This window comes from Biomphalaria glabrata, chromosome 2 (genome assembly GCF_947242115.1).
Source record: "Biomphalaria glabrata chromosome 2, xgBioGlab47.1, whole genome shotgun sequence".
Taxonomy (NCBI): domain Eukaryota; kingdom Metazoa; phylum Mollusca; class Gastropoda; family Planorbidae; genus Biomphalaria; species Biomphalaria glabrata.
This window is the reverse complement of record NC_074712.1, coordinates 41467573-41482087: the sequence shown is the minus strand read 5'-3', so window position 1 is coordinate 41482087 and position 14515 is coordinate 41467573. Positions and strand designations below refer to the sequence as shown.

Here is a 14515-nt window from a genome sequence, read left to right as displayed (position 1 = left end):
TTCTCCCCCCCCCCCCCCCCCATGTACTCGCGCTGTCCAACAATTTGAAATACTCTCCCCATGCTGTTGGCAATAAGGGCTTGACAATAACGCTTTCTTTCAGCGCGTCTCGCTATGTCATCATCACATTAATAGTTTCATTGCCACGTTGTTGTGGATGGCTCACTGCTCAACACACACACACACCTTCACTAATGACACAGTTAGTATTGTCAACCATGGAAGTGTCGAGCTGTCTATGTAGGACAAGCTGTTGCTAGGTATACTGGCCAAGTCACAAGACAGTGGACTAGAGGCCCCACCTCCACTAACACTAATACACATTATACAGAAATAATAATAACCTCACCCGTTTTCATTAACATGAATATTTCCTCGAGTGTAGAATCTTTTATTATATGGTGAATCATAAGAAATATGCATACACACACACAAAAATACCTTTGAAAATGTTTCTATTGAACTTGGTTACTTTCCAAGTGTTCAAAGTGAATCTCCAATAAGTTGAACATACACAAAAACAACAACATGCAAATAACACTTTAAGATAGTTATATGTTTTATTATCTAGAAATGGAATCTAAAGTGCAAGTGAAACAATGTCTTATAAAAATAGTTCAAGTCTAAGAGATGAACAATGAAAGAATAGTTAACCAACAAGGTGAGAGAAAAAAAGAAACAGACATTATTGAGTCAAAAATAGAAAACGGTCAACAATAAACAACAATGCTATTTGCTTTAATATGCCATTATTAGTAGGTACTGATAGGGACAATTCAATAGATCCAAACCAACAGTAATGCTATCATGAAGTGGGGAGAAATTCTGTTTTATGAAGACAATAAAAGTTCATTGCATAAAAAAAAAATGTTAATGTCTATTGTCACATATTAGATACAAGTGGTCCATTCCAATCAGTTCAGCAACATTCAGCTTGTTGGTTCCTCTTAGTGTCAGAGCTACCAAAAAGTGAAGAGGAACCAATATGTAACCATGCACAACTTTTACAATCATCCAAATAAAGTCTGAACAAATGACATTTGTATTCATTAAAATGATATTTGTTTTTTTTAAATGTGAAGTACTGGTACCATACAAACATCTATTATCTGTGAAGTCACCCTCACAAGACATATACATGAAAATAACTTTGAAATAATGACTGAAAAACAATAGCATGTATGTTCTATAGCAGTCTTTGTTTCCCCATTTGCTCACCACATATAGAACAGCAGTCACAGGGACACACAGGGCAAACAGGAATGTCTTGACACACATCATCCAAATAAAGGCCAACCCTGCCTCAAGTCTCACCATAGTAAAGCTGACTACAAAAATATTCAGCCAATCATCCTTTGTTTTTTTATATCAGCTCACACAGTTTACATCAGTTCAGTATATATCTGTATAGATAGTGTATAATATCACATTGTATTCACCTCCATTCTATAAATACAGTCAGTTATGGTACCAGTTGAGGGTAAACCATTTTCAAAGTGAATTTAAATAATTATAACACAAAAAAATGCATGGGTACATGAGGGAAGGGTATATTGCTGTAATTTGTTCTGATTTGCAATGCATGCATAGATCTAGAGTCTACACGCAGTAATGACTGGTACAACAAATGCTATCATTACTGGATCTATATATATTTGGAGCATTTCATGAGACATTACCATTAACATGAAATTAATGACAAACCAATACAACTAATTTACAATAACAGAACAAAATAAAAATGTAGTTAAAGATACCTTAAAGTATATTCCAAGTCAAATTAGTCATTACTTTAATTAAGACTAGCAAATTAACAACACAAAACAAAATAAAAAATTATCATTAAATAATAACACATACCCACATTGAGAGATTTAATGCTTTACCCTAAAAGCACTAAAAAAAAATAATTTTAAAATCAAGGAAAGAAAAAAGAAAATTACACAGGAATGTCACAATGATATGTCGGGAAAAGCATGGATTTATTTCTACGGTTAATTTCTTTATCAGTTGGCAAAATCTGGGGCTGAAAGTTAAGAACTTTTTTGTTCTTTATCTAATATAATACCATCATTACCTCATAAAATAAACAGCATATGTAGTATGGGTTCTTATGTAATGAACTCATTTATTTAAACATTGTACAAGTTGAAGAGATTAGAAAATTTGGAATAAAAATTGTGACAAATAGTAAAAGCTAATATAAAAGGATCTCAATTTTAAAACTGGTCAACTTTGATGTGCAGTGTTTTAACATCAAAGTCAACTATAAAGAAAGAGAATAATTTATCTCTGCTATATGGGAAAGTCAGTAAATAAACTAATGTTAAGAAACATGGCAGGCAAATAATTTCAAATGTTCCTTCAGGAAAGACCAATAGATAATGCACAAGATGCTACTCCCCAGCTCAATATTGACAGTCCAATGACAATTAAAAAGTATGTGTATATAAAATATATACAAATATTTACAAAAAAACTAGTGTAAACAAATATTTGGTTGACAACTATCACTATAGAAGGTTGTTGATCCAGGCTGATAACAGATCCAACAAACATTTACTTGTGTAGCATGTCAAGCAACATTTATTTACGCAAACTCTTAGTATTGTTTTTGAATGAAAAAAAAAAAAAAAAAAAAAAAAACTCCTTTATGACTCCTAATATGGAAGTTTGACTAAATGAAAGTACAATAACTTTAATTATTTGAAATGCACAATTGTAAAACATTTTCCACAGATAATAAAGATCAGTATTATATTTATTAGACCAAATGTTTTATTCAAAATTTTTGGCTAACAATACCGAACCTGGAACAACTCAAAATTGATGAGATTCTTTCAATTTTAATAAATAAATGATGTCTAATAGTGAACTATGATTCCAGAGGGGAGGATGTTATTTGAAAGATTCAATCATTAAAGACAAATTTTGAAGCAAATATCTATCCATTTAAAATCATGAATGAATAAAAAAAAAAAAAAAAGCAAACTATTATTCATATGTTGTGACAGTAAAACTTCAACTTCAACAATATTAACTGTCTTTGCATATCATTGTTTTATAAACCATAATTAGCAATATTAACGTAATAAAAGTAAAACATAGCCCAGACTTAGCTTGTAATATTAATTACAGTTATATTTAATAGTTAAAATGATTGCCAAAGTATCAAATGAAAGGGAAAAGGGCAAAATGACAATAATGGCTACTTGGCCTAAATAAAATAAAAATACAAAGTTAAAAAACAAACAACAGATCAATTTATTTTTAAATAAGTTAAGCACTCTTGATTTAAAAATAAAAATGGAACATATAAAAAAAAAAAGTGCATACTATTAACAATCATCATTTGATTGAATTGGCATTATATATTTACAGATCTCTGGATATATATAAATGTAGGGTTGAAAATACACACCATTTGATTTCCAAAAAAAAAAAGTGTAAATCATCTTTGATATCAGCATAAAAGAAAATGTGCCTAGCTTAGCTCTTGGCCCCAAGAAAGTATTTTCCAAATTTCTTTTTCTGCAATGTATTTTTCTGATGTTCTTTTTTGTCTACACTCACAATTCTTCTCTTTGTTTCACTTCAGACTGCAAGTAATAACAGGAGAATATTTTATATTAAAAGACCCACCAGATTTTATAAATATATATTACAGAAAACCAATAAAGAATTCATATCTTAAATGGAAAGATCAACTGAAGTGTAAGGAATTCATAATAATTATAAAAGTATTTCTGCAGTTCACAAGATGCCAAGTTAGCGAGAAAAAGAAATGGGAGCATTCTAATTTGTAAAGCTATGGTAGAGAATAGAAGCTAAAGGTTTGGCGATGTCACATTTAGATATATCAGAAAGTAAAAGCAGTTTAGAAAATTTAATTTCCCATGACCTGCCATTCTTGTAAAGGGCACAATAGCTGCTCTCAAAGTGAACCCTTTTGTTTTAATGAAATCATTAAATATGTCCACTGATTTGTTGTTGTTTTTTTTACATTCGCTTAAGTGCCATTGTAAAAACAAGATGATCAAAGAGATGAAATAGATAAATAGATAGATAGGTAGATAGGCAGGAAGGCAAGAAGACAGATGTGATTATACAAATATCAAATGAAAACAGTTTCTAGACTTAGGTCAACAAGTGCCAATCAATGCACAATGTTAACACAAAAATACATTTCTGTAACAGTGTGTAAGCAGAAGAGAATGTTTTCTAGTAAACAGACACAAGTTGGATGCCAGTGCAGACTATTGATTTTCTTCCTGACCAGAATGTATACCAGAATCAATAACTAGAGGTCAATCAACTAGGCTAAAACATCACATCTGGGAGCTGTGCCAACAAAAAAACAAGTGACTGTAAATTGTCTTTTTACAACCTCTATTCTTTCCTGACAGCAACTATTTTTATTACACAGAACAGAATTTATATTAATCCCATGCTATAAAGAGGCACCTTTTATTTTTAAAGCAATAAATGTAATGCGATTTGTTATATATCTGTAATGCTAAAGCTGTAAAGAGTGAATCATGTGCAAAGCTATGTGGATTTTTTTTTTCTGCTTTAAGTTGGTTTAAGTTTTAGTTTTTTTTTAATTTTTTCTTTTATAATGCATGAATTTTGCATTTTTTAAAGGTAGAAACATTTATAAAAATAATAAACTAAAGTTAGAATGATTTTTATGTAATTTTCCCTCAACAAATATTTACTTACTTTGATTTACTTAATTTAATTAGAAATGGCTTTTTTTTTTCTTAATTCAGAAAGCATGAACAGCAAAAATTAAGCCTTGAAAATCATGTTAGTATTTATTTTTTAAAGATGTTTTCTTCTAAAACTACTCAAACTATTTGTTCAACATCAGACCTCAAAACTCAAAGAAGTGTGAAAAACATCTAATTGTAGGGAAGGTAATCCTTTATCTTATAAGAAAATTATACCTTTAAATAAACGAAAAATGCTAGAAAGTTAGAAAACAAAACTTTTAGAAAAATATTTTTAGGGCATATAAAGCTATTTTCCCCCTCTTCTTTATAAACTAGACAGGACCAAAATTATTTATACTAGACCAGGAGTATACACGTATGAATTCATAAGCCAAAGATGAAACCACCTACCATAAATCATAGTAAATTAATGACCCCAAGTTACATCAATACCCTAATGACCAACCCACCCTGCCCCCTTTTCTTTTTTAGCATTTACTTCTCTTTCATCTTCCCACCTTAGCTGAAGACAAAGCAATTACATTTAAAAAGAAACTTGATTACATTACACAATGTACTGATTTCATTTGTGTAGAAAAAAAAATTGCACAAGATTAACACATGAAGCCTTATTTTAGATTTTCTACTACCAATGAAGGTTTTATTATGAGCCTCCCAAAAAGAAAAAAAGCCACTATTTGTTTTGTGTGCTCTATCTCAAAAACTAAACAGGGCTTTACTATTGATAATTCAATGTCATCATATAAAATAGCATGCTACATTGTATGATCAACTACAGTTTGCCCTTTTGATTAAAAATTAAACATGCAAACAATTTTCTCACAAAAAAAAACATTTTTTAAACTAATACTTAAAAGACTTGTTGTTTAGTGGAATTTTTTATTTTTAGATTTATGCATCTATAACTTATTTTTGTTTTCTCTGGTGAAAATAATATAAAAGTTTGAAACTAGCAATAGATAGCTATAAAACATTCTATTTTCATAAGCACTTCAGTGGCTTAAAGGTTAGTGTAATGGCTTAAGCCATCAAAATGGAATCCAAGTCATTCAACTTTTTAAAAAATAAAATACATTTAAAAAGCTCTAATGGTAACCTTTACCTAGATATTCCCATTGAGAAAGCGCTTTAGAAACAAAAACAATTGATCACACAGATTTATTATTACTAGTCTTAATCAGTGGTCTTCAACGGGGGCGCTATCGTCCCCTGGGAGACGTTTTCAAGATTTTGGGGGCGCTGGAAGCCAAAGGGGTGGTAGGGGGCACTGGGCATAAAGGGGGAAAGAAGAAACTAAAAGTGCACTGAAACAAAACAAAAAAAATTCTTCAAAATTAAAGCTGGTAAAATATATAGACAAATTATAATTAGCTTGCTTCTAATTTAACGTTAGAAATTGAGTTCGGGAATCCCAAAGTTCTATTTTTAAATTCTTACTCTTTTGCTGAAATCGGAGGGTATGTAGTTTCCTTAGATCTTGGACACAAAAACATTCATGATTCGATTAAAAAACTAGGTAATACGCCTTTTAGATTATAGTTTATTTTATCTACATATGTTAATATATTGATATGTAAATGTTAATTAAGAAAAACGTTAGAGCTAACATTCGAATAGAAAAATTTAATTTTTTTTTTAAACAAAAAACATTGACAAAGTGTTATGAAAACTTGCTGGAACGTAATGGAAGAATTGCAAGAGTTTTAGTTAATGGCCACTAGATAAAAAACAAATGATGAAAAATATGTTAGACTCTTGTTGTCAGAGGCGGCCTTAGCAGTGCGCGGGGCCCTGGGTGAATGTCAAATGCGGGGCCCTGCGCTGTAAGGGTAGATTAGATATATCGTACTAAGTCAGGCTAACGGGATCATCCGCCACTAACACTGAAGGCCTTTTTTGTTACTAAACATACTATCTTACGTAATTACTGTACTATTGGCCTTTAAACTACATAAACTCGAAATATTTTCTAGCTTAACTTCGGAATCTGATAAGTCCACAAAATGCTTTGTAAAAGACATCTGCTCTTTGTGGCTAACATCAATCGTGCAATCAAGGATGACAGGAAAATATGCCATCAGGTCCATAAGCTCTTGAATCCTATATCCGAGATTCTGGTCGTGAGCGTTTTAATTCGTCAAAGTTCTTGCATGGTTAGGTCATTTTTGTCAAGCATCTCAACCAAGCCTAAAAACTGGTCGTTGTTCAGTGCATAAAGTTTCTCTGTTCTCCCATGAAATGCGCTGTTTTTTGTTTGTTTTTTTTTTTGTCATTTTTTTTTTATGCCAATGTGAACTGTTAAACAATGATAGCCGCTTAGAATGTACTTATAAGATGATTTCTTAATCGAAACTGAACAGTATTTCAAAATAAAAAATGTCGTGTTAAGAGCTTAAAAGTTAATTGGTAACATATAAATGCCCAGTAATAGTGAGCAACAAGTTGTAGTTTATGAGAACTGGTCTGGTTTTCAAACCTGACAGTGACAAGTGAATCCCATATCGTGGGGCCCCTTTAGGCACGGTGCTTGGGGCGGTTGCCCCACTTGCCACCCCCTAAGGCCGCTACTGCTTATTATAAACTAGTTCGCTGGATTTCGAAAGGGGTTTGTTATTGTACGTTTAGTTAAGCTCTTAAATAAATTTTGAATTTATTTTATTTTTGAGAAACAGGAAGATTTAACGGTTGGCAATGACTTAAAGCAGGCTAAACAATTTTTTTTTTTATGGTAGGCATCTAACACAAATGAATGAACCAACCTCCGACTGCTAGGAAAGAAATGGACTTTCATTGATTATATCATTTTGTCTTTTATAGAGATATTAAAATCTATTAAATCTATTTTAAAGAGTTTTACAATCTCACGTAACCTGTTTGTTAACAAATGAATTACTGCCTAAAGATACTGATATCTGCAATTCACATAACAATGCCCTATGAAGAAATTACAATTTGCTTCTAGGAGGTAAATAAATAAATAAATAAAAATAAATCTAAATGACAATTATTAAGCATCTGTTACCGATGTTCAAATTGAGTTGCAGGAAAAAATAGATTTACAAAATTATGTCTTCAGTAAAAAGAATGTTAACATAGGAGGCACAACAGAGATGCGGCTGCATTTAAATGTTTCAGTAAAATTCCAAAACTTTGGCCGAAAGTGGAATTATGTTTTACCTTTTCCATCAACATACATGGTTAACCTAGATTTAATGAATAAGGAAAGAAATAGACTGGATGTAGCCATTAGATGAGACCTTCACCTTGATTTGACTAATTTAAAGCTTGAAATTTCTAATATTGTCAAACTGCAGGAGGCACAGGGTTCCCATTAGCTTAATTTCATTTTGTAATAAATTCAGCAATAATAATGTTTATATTAAAAATAAAAATAAATTTACAATTAAACCTAAAAACAGTAGGCGCCTAATATTCAATAATTTAAAAAGGGACAATTCTTAGAATTTGAAAGAAAGTCATGACAATGAAATTAATTTTTGTGTGTAATCACTGCAAATTATTTGATGTAATGTTTGTACAATGATAATATTGGCAATGTCTTCAATTACGAATATTAAGGCTGAGTGCAGTGTTTCACATAACTAAGCAAACCCAGTTGCGACCTGCATATTGTCCAGAATTTCTAGCAGAAAAAGCCGTTGTCTGCTGGCTGTCTATTTAATGTTTTCTTTCCATCTTTTGCGCCTGTCTTCAATAATGGCATTTCTTTGAGTCTCAAATGTTTGTCCTGCAGCTTTTGTGAGAGCTCTCCAAGTGCCTCTCTCAGAGGCCATCTGCTGCCAGGTACTTTCCTCTATGCCTGTGAGGGCGAAATGGCGCCTGAGTGGATCTTTATAGCGCTAACGGGGGGATGGGACCTCTGTTATTCCGTCCTACTCTAAGCTCGCCAAAGAAGATAGCCTTTGGCATGCGGTCGTCTTCCATTCGGGATAAGTGTTATTGACAGCATAAAAATTAATAAATAGATGACATTTTGTTCATGTTTGCCTTCTCACGATTCTTTGTAAGTGTTTTTCTTAGAGGGGGGTGCTGGCTGATTTTTTAATAGAAAAAATACAAAAAGGGGACACAATTACACTTAATAAAAGTTTTGTTTTTATAGGGCAGATGATGTACAGGTCATTTGTTTCTGTGGCCCATAGTTAATGAGGGTGTCATGTGGCCAGCACAATGACCAACCACCTTTACTTTTCCCCGAATAATGTCAAGTATCCAATTAGAGCTGGGTGGACTCAAAGAGGAGCCCAAAGATCCCGAAATTAAAAAGCCATCTTCACCAGGATTCGAACCCAGGACCCCCAGTTCAGAAGCCAAGCGCTTTACCACTAAGCCACAGGTCTGAAGGGGAAACTTTACTTTTTTTTAAGCTTTGTTGTTTTTTTTTAAAAGTATTTTTTACAATTTGTTTAATTTTAAAATGGTAACTTAATTCTTTTAATTTTCCAAAAATAATGCAAAAAAATTGTTTAATAAAATACTTTTTTCAAAACAAAAATCTACTTTAAGAGTTTACACATTTAAAAAAAAAAATTACCTAGTAAGCTTCAACAATATAAGCTATTTTAAATAGGGCACTGAAAAAAATAATTACCAAAAAATTTAATACACATACCTCGTTTGATAATACCTCCAAACCAACACTGCTTAAGGTGCCTCTACTTCCATGGTAAGGTCTAATGAACTCCTCCTTGACCTAGGGATTGTGCGACATTTGGGTATATAGGTCAGAAACAACATTATTCCGGACAAAGCATAGAAAAAACCACTCAAGTAAAAAGTTGAATTGTAGTTGCCTGACTTGTCAGAGACCATTCCTAAAGACAAAAGGAAAAGTTGTAATGATTACTAAAGGAATTTTTATTGTGAATAATGGTAACCTAAGAAAACAGCATACTAGGTAGAACAAAGTGTGAAAAATCTTATTCTATAATGCATACAACAAAATACCTGCAAATGGAGGTCCCATAAAATTGGCTATTCCTTGCATCAACATTAACAGTCCATAAGCATTGGTCAGCTTGTTGACTCCCAGGAACCTGATGAGAAGGACTGTTGTTAAAGGAAAACTGACACTGATGCAAAATCCAAACAAACTATATCCAATACACATGTTGACATAGGTGGTCATAAAAGGAATCATGGCAACAAAGACACCAGCTAATGTTGAGACTATGGCGTAGACATTGAGCAAGTTGATGTTTAGGTCTCCCACTATGCCGAAAACAACTTGGCCAAGTGTATTAAAAATACCAATAATGGAGAGAAGAAAAGAAGCTTGCTGGGTAGGGACTCCATTATTTTGGGCATGGTCAGAAGCATACATATAGGGGACATCACTCCAAAAGTAGTATGTGAAGTTAGACAAGACAAAAACTATGAAAAAAGGATTGCAGAATAACCTGAATTCTACCATGCTCTTCAAAATATCAACAGTTTCTTCTGTAAAATTGATCAACATTTCATATACAAAATTTCTCTTAGTCTCAACAACAATAGTTTCAGATAACTCAGGGCAACTGGTCGCCAAAGTGTTTTTGTGCAAGGTGTTATTTTTAAGCATACGTCTGTAAAATATGTCTGTCCTGTACAGTGGTAAATGAATGCCTAGAGCATTGTGCCTCCCCATGTGAACACCACCTAATCTCTTGACAACAGACACAGCTTCTTTAGCACATCCTTTGTCTGTCAACATGGCACTCATACCTGAATATTCTCTTCTATGGTGCATTGTGTGTTGGATGTCGACTGACTTTTTGCTATCCAGAGCTTTACACAAAATATCTTTTCCTTTCACTTCATTCTTAACTTGTACAATTGTCTGCACTTTGCCTTTGGAGTCTGACTTGTGAGTAGAATTCACCTGTTCACTCTTCATACCAGCTGATTCTTTAGTTTTGCTTGGATCTTTGGGTAACAGTTTAGCAGTTTCTTTTCCTTTTGAATCTACATCATTAGATGCCAAATGTGCATGTGTTTTGGCATGGCTAACTTTGGCAAGCTTGTCTTCTGGGTGGCTAGAGTTTCCATTGACATCCTCAATTTTACCAACCATATTAGTGATGCTAGATGAGTTAGCCAGCTTTAGTATAGCATTATCTATAAAAGATGAAGGTGGCAGATTGCTTAATATTTCATGCTGTAATTCTGCTTCATTTACATTGAAACTGTGTCCATCAACACCATCCTCTTGTTCCTGCAATGCTCTTTGTTCATTTGCATGATTAATTTCAAGCATGGCATTTTTCATGTACCTCTGTAATGTAAGATGTGGATTTTTACTTGTTTTTAAAGCCTCCATAAGAATATCTGAGGGAATATCAAGTACATTGGCTTGAACAAAAGTTGGTAAACTTAGGACAGAAAGTGTTCTAGCCTCAATATCATCTTCTAAATTTTCATCTGTGTCTTGATCACTCGACTCACTGGGATATCTACTTCTACCCAACTCTATATCCTCACGACTGTAAGGGATCTTGTTAAACTCTTCTAACAACATTTCCCACCTCTCACTTTCAGTGAACTTCAAAGGTCTGAAGAGCATGCCACAAACAACAAGGTTTAAACTGATACCAGCCATAATTAGAAAAAGACCTCTCATGCCATATTCAGTAATTAGATAGTTCATCAAAGGGGCGAATGTAACTGTACCAACACCAGTACCACAAACTGCCAAACCAGTAGCTAAAGACCTTCTCTTTTCAAAGTAAAATGAAACTATGACAACACTAGAGATATAGCAGAATGAAAAGCCTGTACCAACAATCACACTGAAAGTAAAACAAAGCATCTCAATGGATGTAGCAAAGTGGCTCAAGACCAGTCCAAAACAGGCCAGGCATCCACCAGTTATAGTCATAGTTCGGCTACCGAATCGTGTAGTAAGAGCACTAGAAAAGGGGCCTAGAATCATTGCAACACCAAAGAATATGCTTCCAACCAAAGAGGTTTTGCTTTTTGTCTCCTTGAACTGATCAAGCAACTCTGCATAAAGAACGCCAAAGCAGTAAGATAAGCCATCACATATGAAACTGACAGAGAAAGCACCCAACACGACAAGCCAGCCCCATCCACCATCCGGAGGTGTAGGCACAGGCAATGAGGAACTGCTACTGGAGCTAATGCTTTTTGTACTACTGTCTTTAGACTTCTTACCAATGGCCATGTCATCAAAGGGTGGACGAAGCCAGCTATAAAATGAATCTGGGTTGAACTCCACTTCATTTTCTTGCTCTTGGGTCTTCTCACTATCAAGCAACACCTGGGCTTCACTAGTATTTGATTTTTCTTTCAGTCCATCACAGCCCAAGATAGTCTTGTTGACTGTTTGGGACAATTGGTCATCAAGTGAAATACTAGTAGTGCATCCGAAAGGTGGCATTTTCTCATTGAGTTGATTAAGCTCAAAACTAATTGACATTCTAAGAGCAGCTTTTTGCGAAATCGAAGAAAAGTTTCAGACAACCTGATATCTTCTAATAATTCTACAGTTCTGTAAAGAAGACCTAATGAAATGTGAGATAGACTTCTGAATAGAATTAGAAGTGGTAAGATGTCAGTATAGTTTAGATCAAAGTATAGTTTAGTCATTGAGTCGTTGCTAGTCTTAAGAGCATAAGACAGATTGAGGTCGTTCCACTGTTGATTATCTTTATAGTGAGGGCTTGGCATATATCTCCGGCGTGTGTCAAACATTAGGAAAACTCTGAGGAAACAAAAAAAATATAATAAATAACAACATGTATAAAAAATAACTTAATATATAACAATATTCAATTCAACTTTTATTTAACTTAATTTTAGAACAAAACTTTTCCTCTGGTCTACATCTATTCTATATCAATCTAGACTCTAGATGTAGATACACTGTAAGTGACTGTATTATCATTATAATATATATATATATATATATATATATATATATATATATATATATATATATATATATATATGTAATATATGGAAGAGAATAAGATACAGTCTAGTATAGATTACTTACTTATTAAACTCAAACTTACTTGATCTATCATATGGAATGATAATGATATGTCTATATAAGTATTTATACTATATATATAGATCTAGATTTAGATCATTTAGATATACTTGATATAGCTCTAGAATCTAGGAATCTAGATGATATTGACTTTCTAGATAGACTGATTATAGACTAGTAATAGTATTACTAAGTCCTAAGTCTAAGTATAGTAGAGTATAGACTATAGATAGATCTAATAGATTCTAGAGTTTACTAGAGTCACTAAGAGTGTACTAGAAAATCATTAAATTATTAATTCTGTTAAATCATGGTTATCTTGACTTACTAACTTAGACTTAGCCATGAATCTAGACTAAATTAGATCCTGATTTAGATCTTTATTATAATAATTATAATAATACAGATTTTATAATTAAATAATAATTATAAGAATCTATTTATAGATCTAGAATCCAGATCAGATCTATTCTAATAATTAAAAATCTAGAGTCTAGATCTTGACTAAATAATCTAGATCTAATAATTAAATAAATATTCTAAAAATCTACTATATAATTTATAGATCTATATCTACTCACCCCATATCCTTCGAGTTTATGTGTACGGTGGTTTCAGCTGAATGGACCACAAAATTTGTCTCTTGGCATAGTAAATGTACTAACACAAAAGAAACAAAATAAAATTGATGACAAGTTCCTGCCGGAATCAGTAGGGAGTGTTCTAGAGCACACAGCTAGCCTAGTCCCACTGTATGTCAGATCAGCTGCCCACATTAAAAATAGTTTGACCTTGACATTCGAGAAGAAAGGGAATAAGAAAGTCTACTTTTTTTATATTTTAAATAAACTAGCCTTTATTAATTTATTTTGTATATAGGTTCTATAATGTATTAAAATAAGGTTTTTGTGTTTAAAAGTATGTGTGGATTATTCAGTACATTTTAATTTATTAATTTAAAAAGTATAAATACATTTATCTCTTTATATCCGAATAAAAAGTGATCGGAAAATTCCAAAATCTTCGCTGTCACGTGACAGCTCCATTACAGCCCCTTTTTTTCACAATAGCTTTCCTCTAACACAGGGGTTCTCAACCTAAGAATCGCGACCCCCTTGGGGGGTCGATTGACTATTTGCCATGGGTCGCCTAAGACCAACAAAAATAAGAATTGTTGTTGTCTATTCGTCTATTGCTGTATGTGTGTGTATGGGGTGGGGAGTCGCGGCAGAGTGGGATATTGTAAAAAGGGGTCGCCGAGCTTAAAAGGTTGAGAGCCGCTGCTCTAACACTTTTACTGGTTCTCAAATATTTTTGGTACATGGACTTCTTTTACAGTCAAAACCTGCCCGCTGGAATAAGCTACATAAATACTTAGTAATTAAAGAAATGCAAATAAAAAACATTTAACGCTATTGAAATTAAATTATAATTTGTAACTTGTATATAATAAAATAAATCAATGACTTGGATGTAGGCCTATGTGATGTGATGAATGTATAGGCCTAGTATTTATGCCCGGCTCAATGTTTGTAAGTAGCAAACGCGAATCCCCCTTGAGCACTAATTCCTAGCCGTTTTTGTTTTTAAAGAAGTTCAAAATGGCCAAATCCGAATAGGAATACAGAAATGTTAAGTCAACAACTTCTGTACAATAACCCATAATGCAGGATATAAAAGTAGAATATATATGTTTTTGTGATCAGAATTTGTAGTAGGCCCTATCTTAATTTGTTCGAGCATTGGTTTAAGTTTCTTATTTGTT

The 14515-nt window shown here is 32.9% G+C and overlaps 1 protein-coding gene across 1 annotated transcript; it reads right to left on the bottom strand.

The window, feature by feature from the left end:
• Nucleotides 1–541: 541 nt before the first annotated feature.
• On the bottom strand, nucleotides 542–13534 carry LOC106054291 (monocarboxylate transporter 9-like). Its single transcript, XM_013210101.2, has 4 exons — nucleotides 13332–13534; nucleotides 9705–12459; nucleotides 9370–9571; nucleotides 542–3599 (listed from the first exon to the last, which is right to left on the bottom strand). Exons 2-3 carry the CDS (start codon nucleotides 12172–12174, stop codon nucleotides 9402–9404), a joined length of 2640 nt encoding a protein of 879 aa, XP_013065555.2. The 5' UTR covers nucleotides 12175–12459; nucleotides 13332–13534; the 3' UTR covers nucleotides 542–3599; nucleotides 9370–9401.
• Nucleotides 13535–14515: the final 981 nt, after the last annotated feature.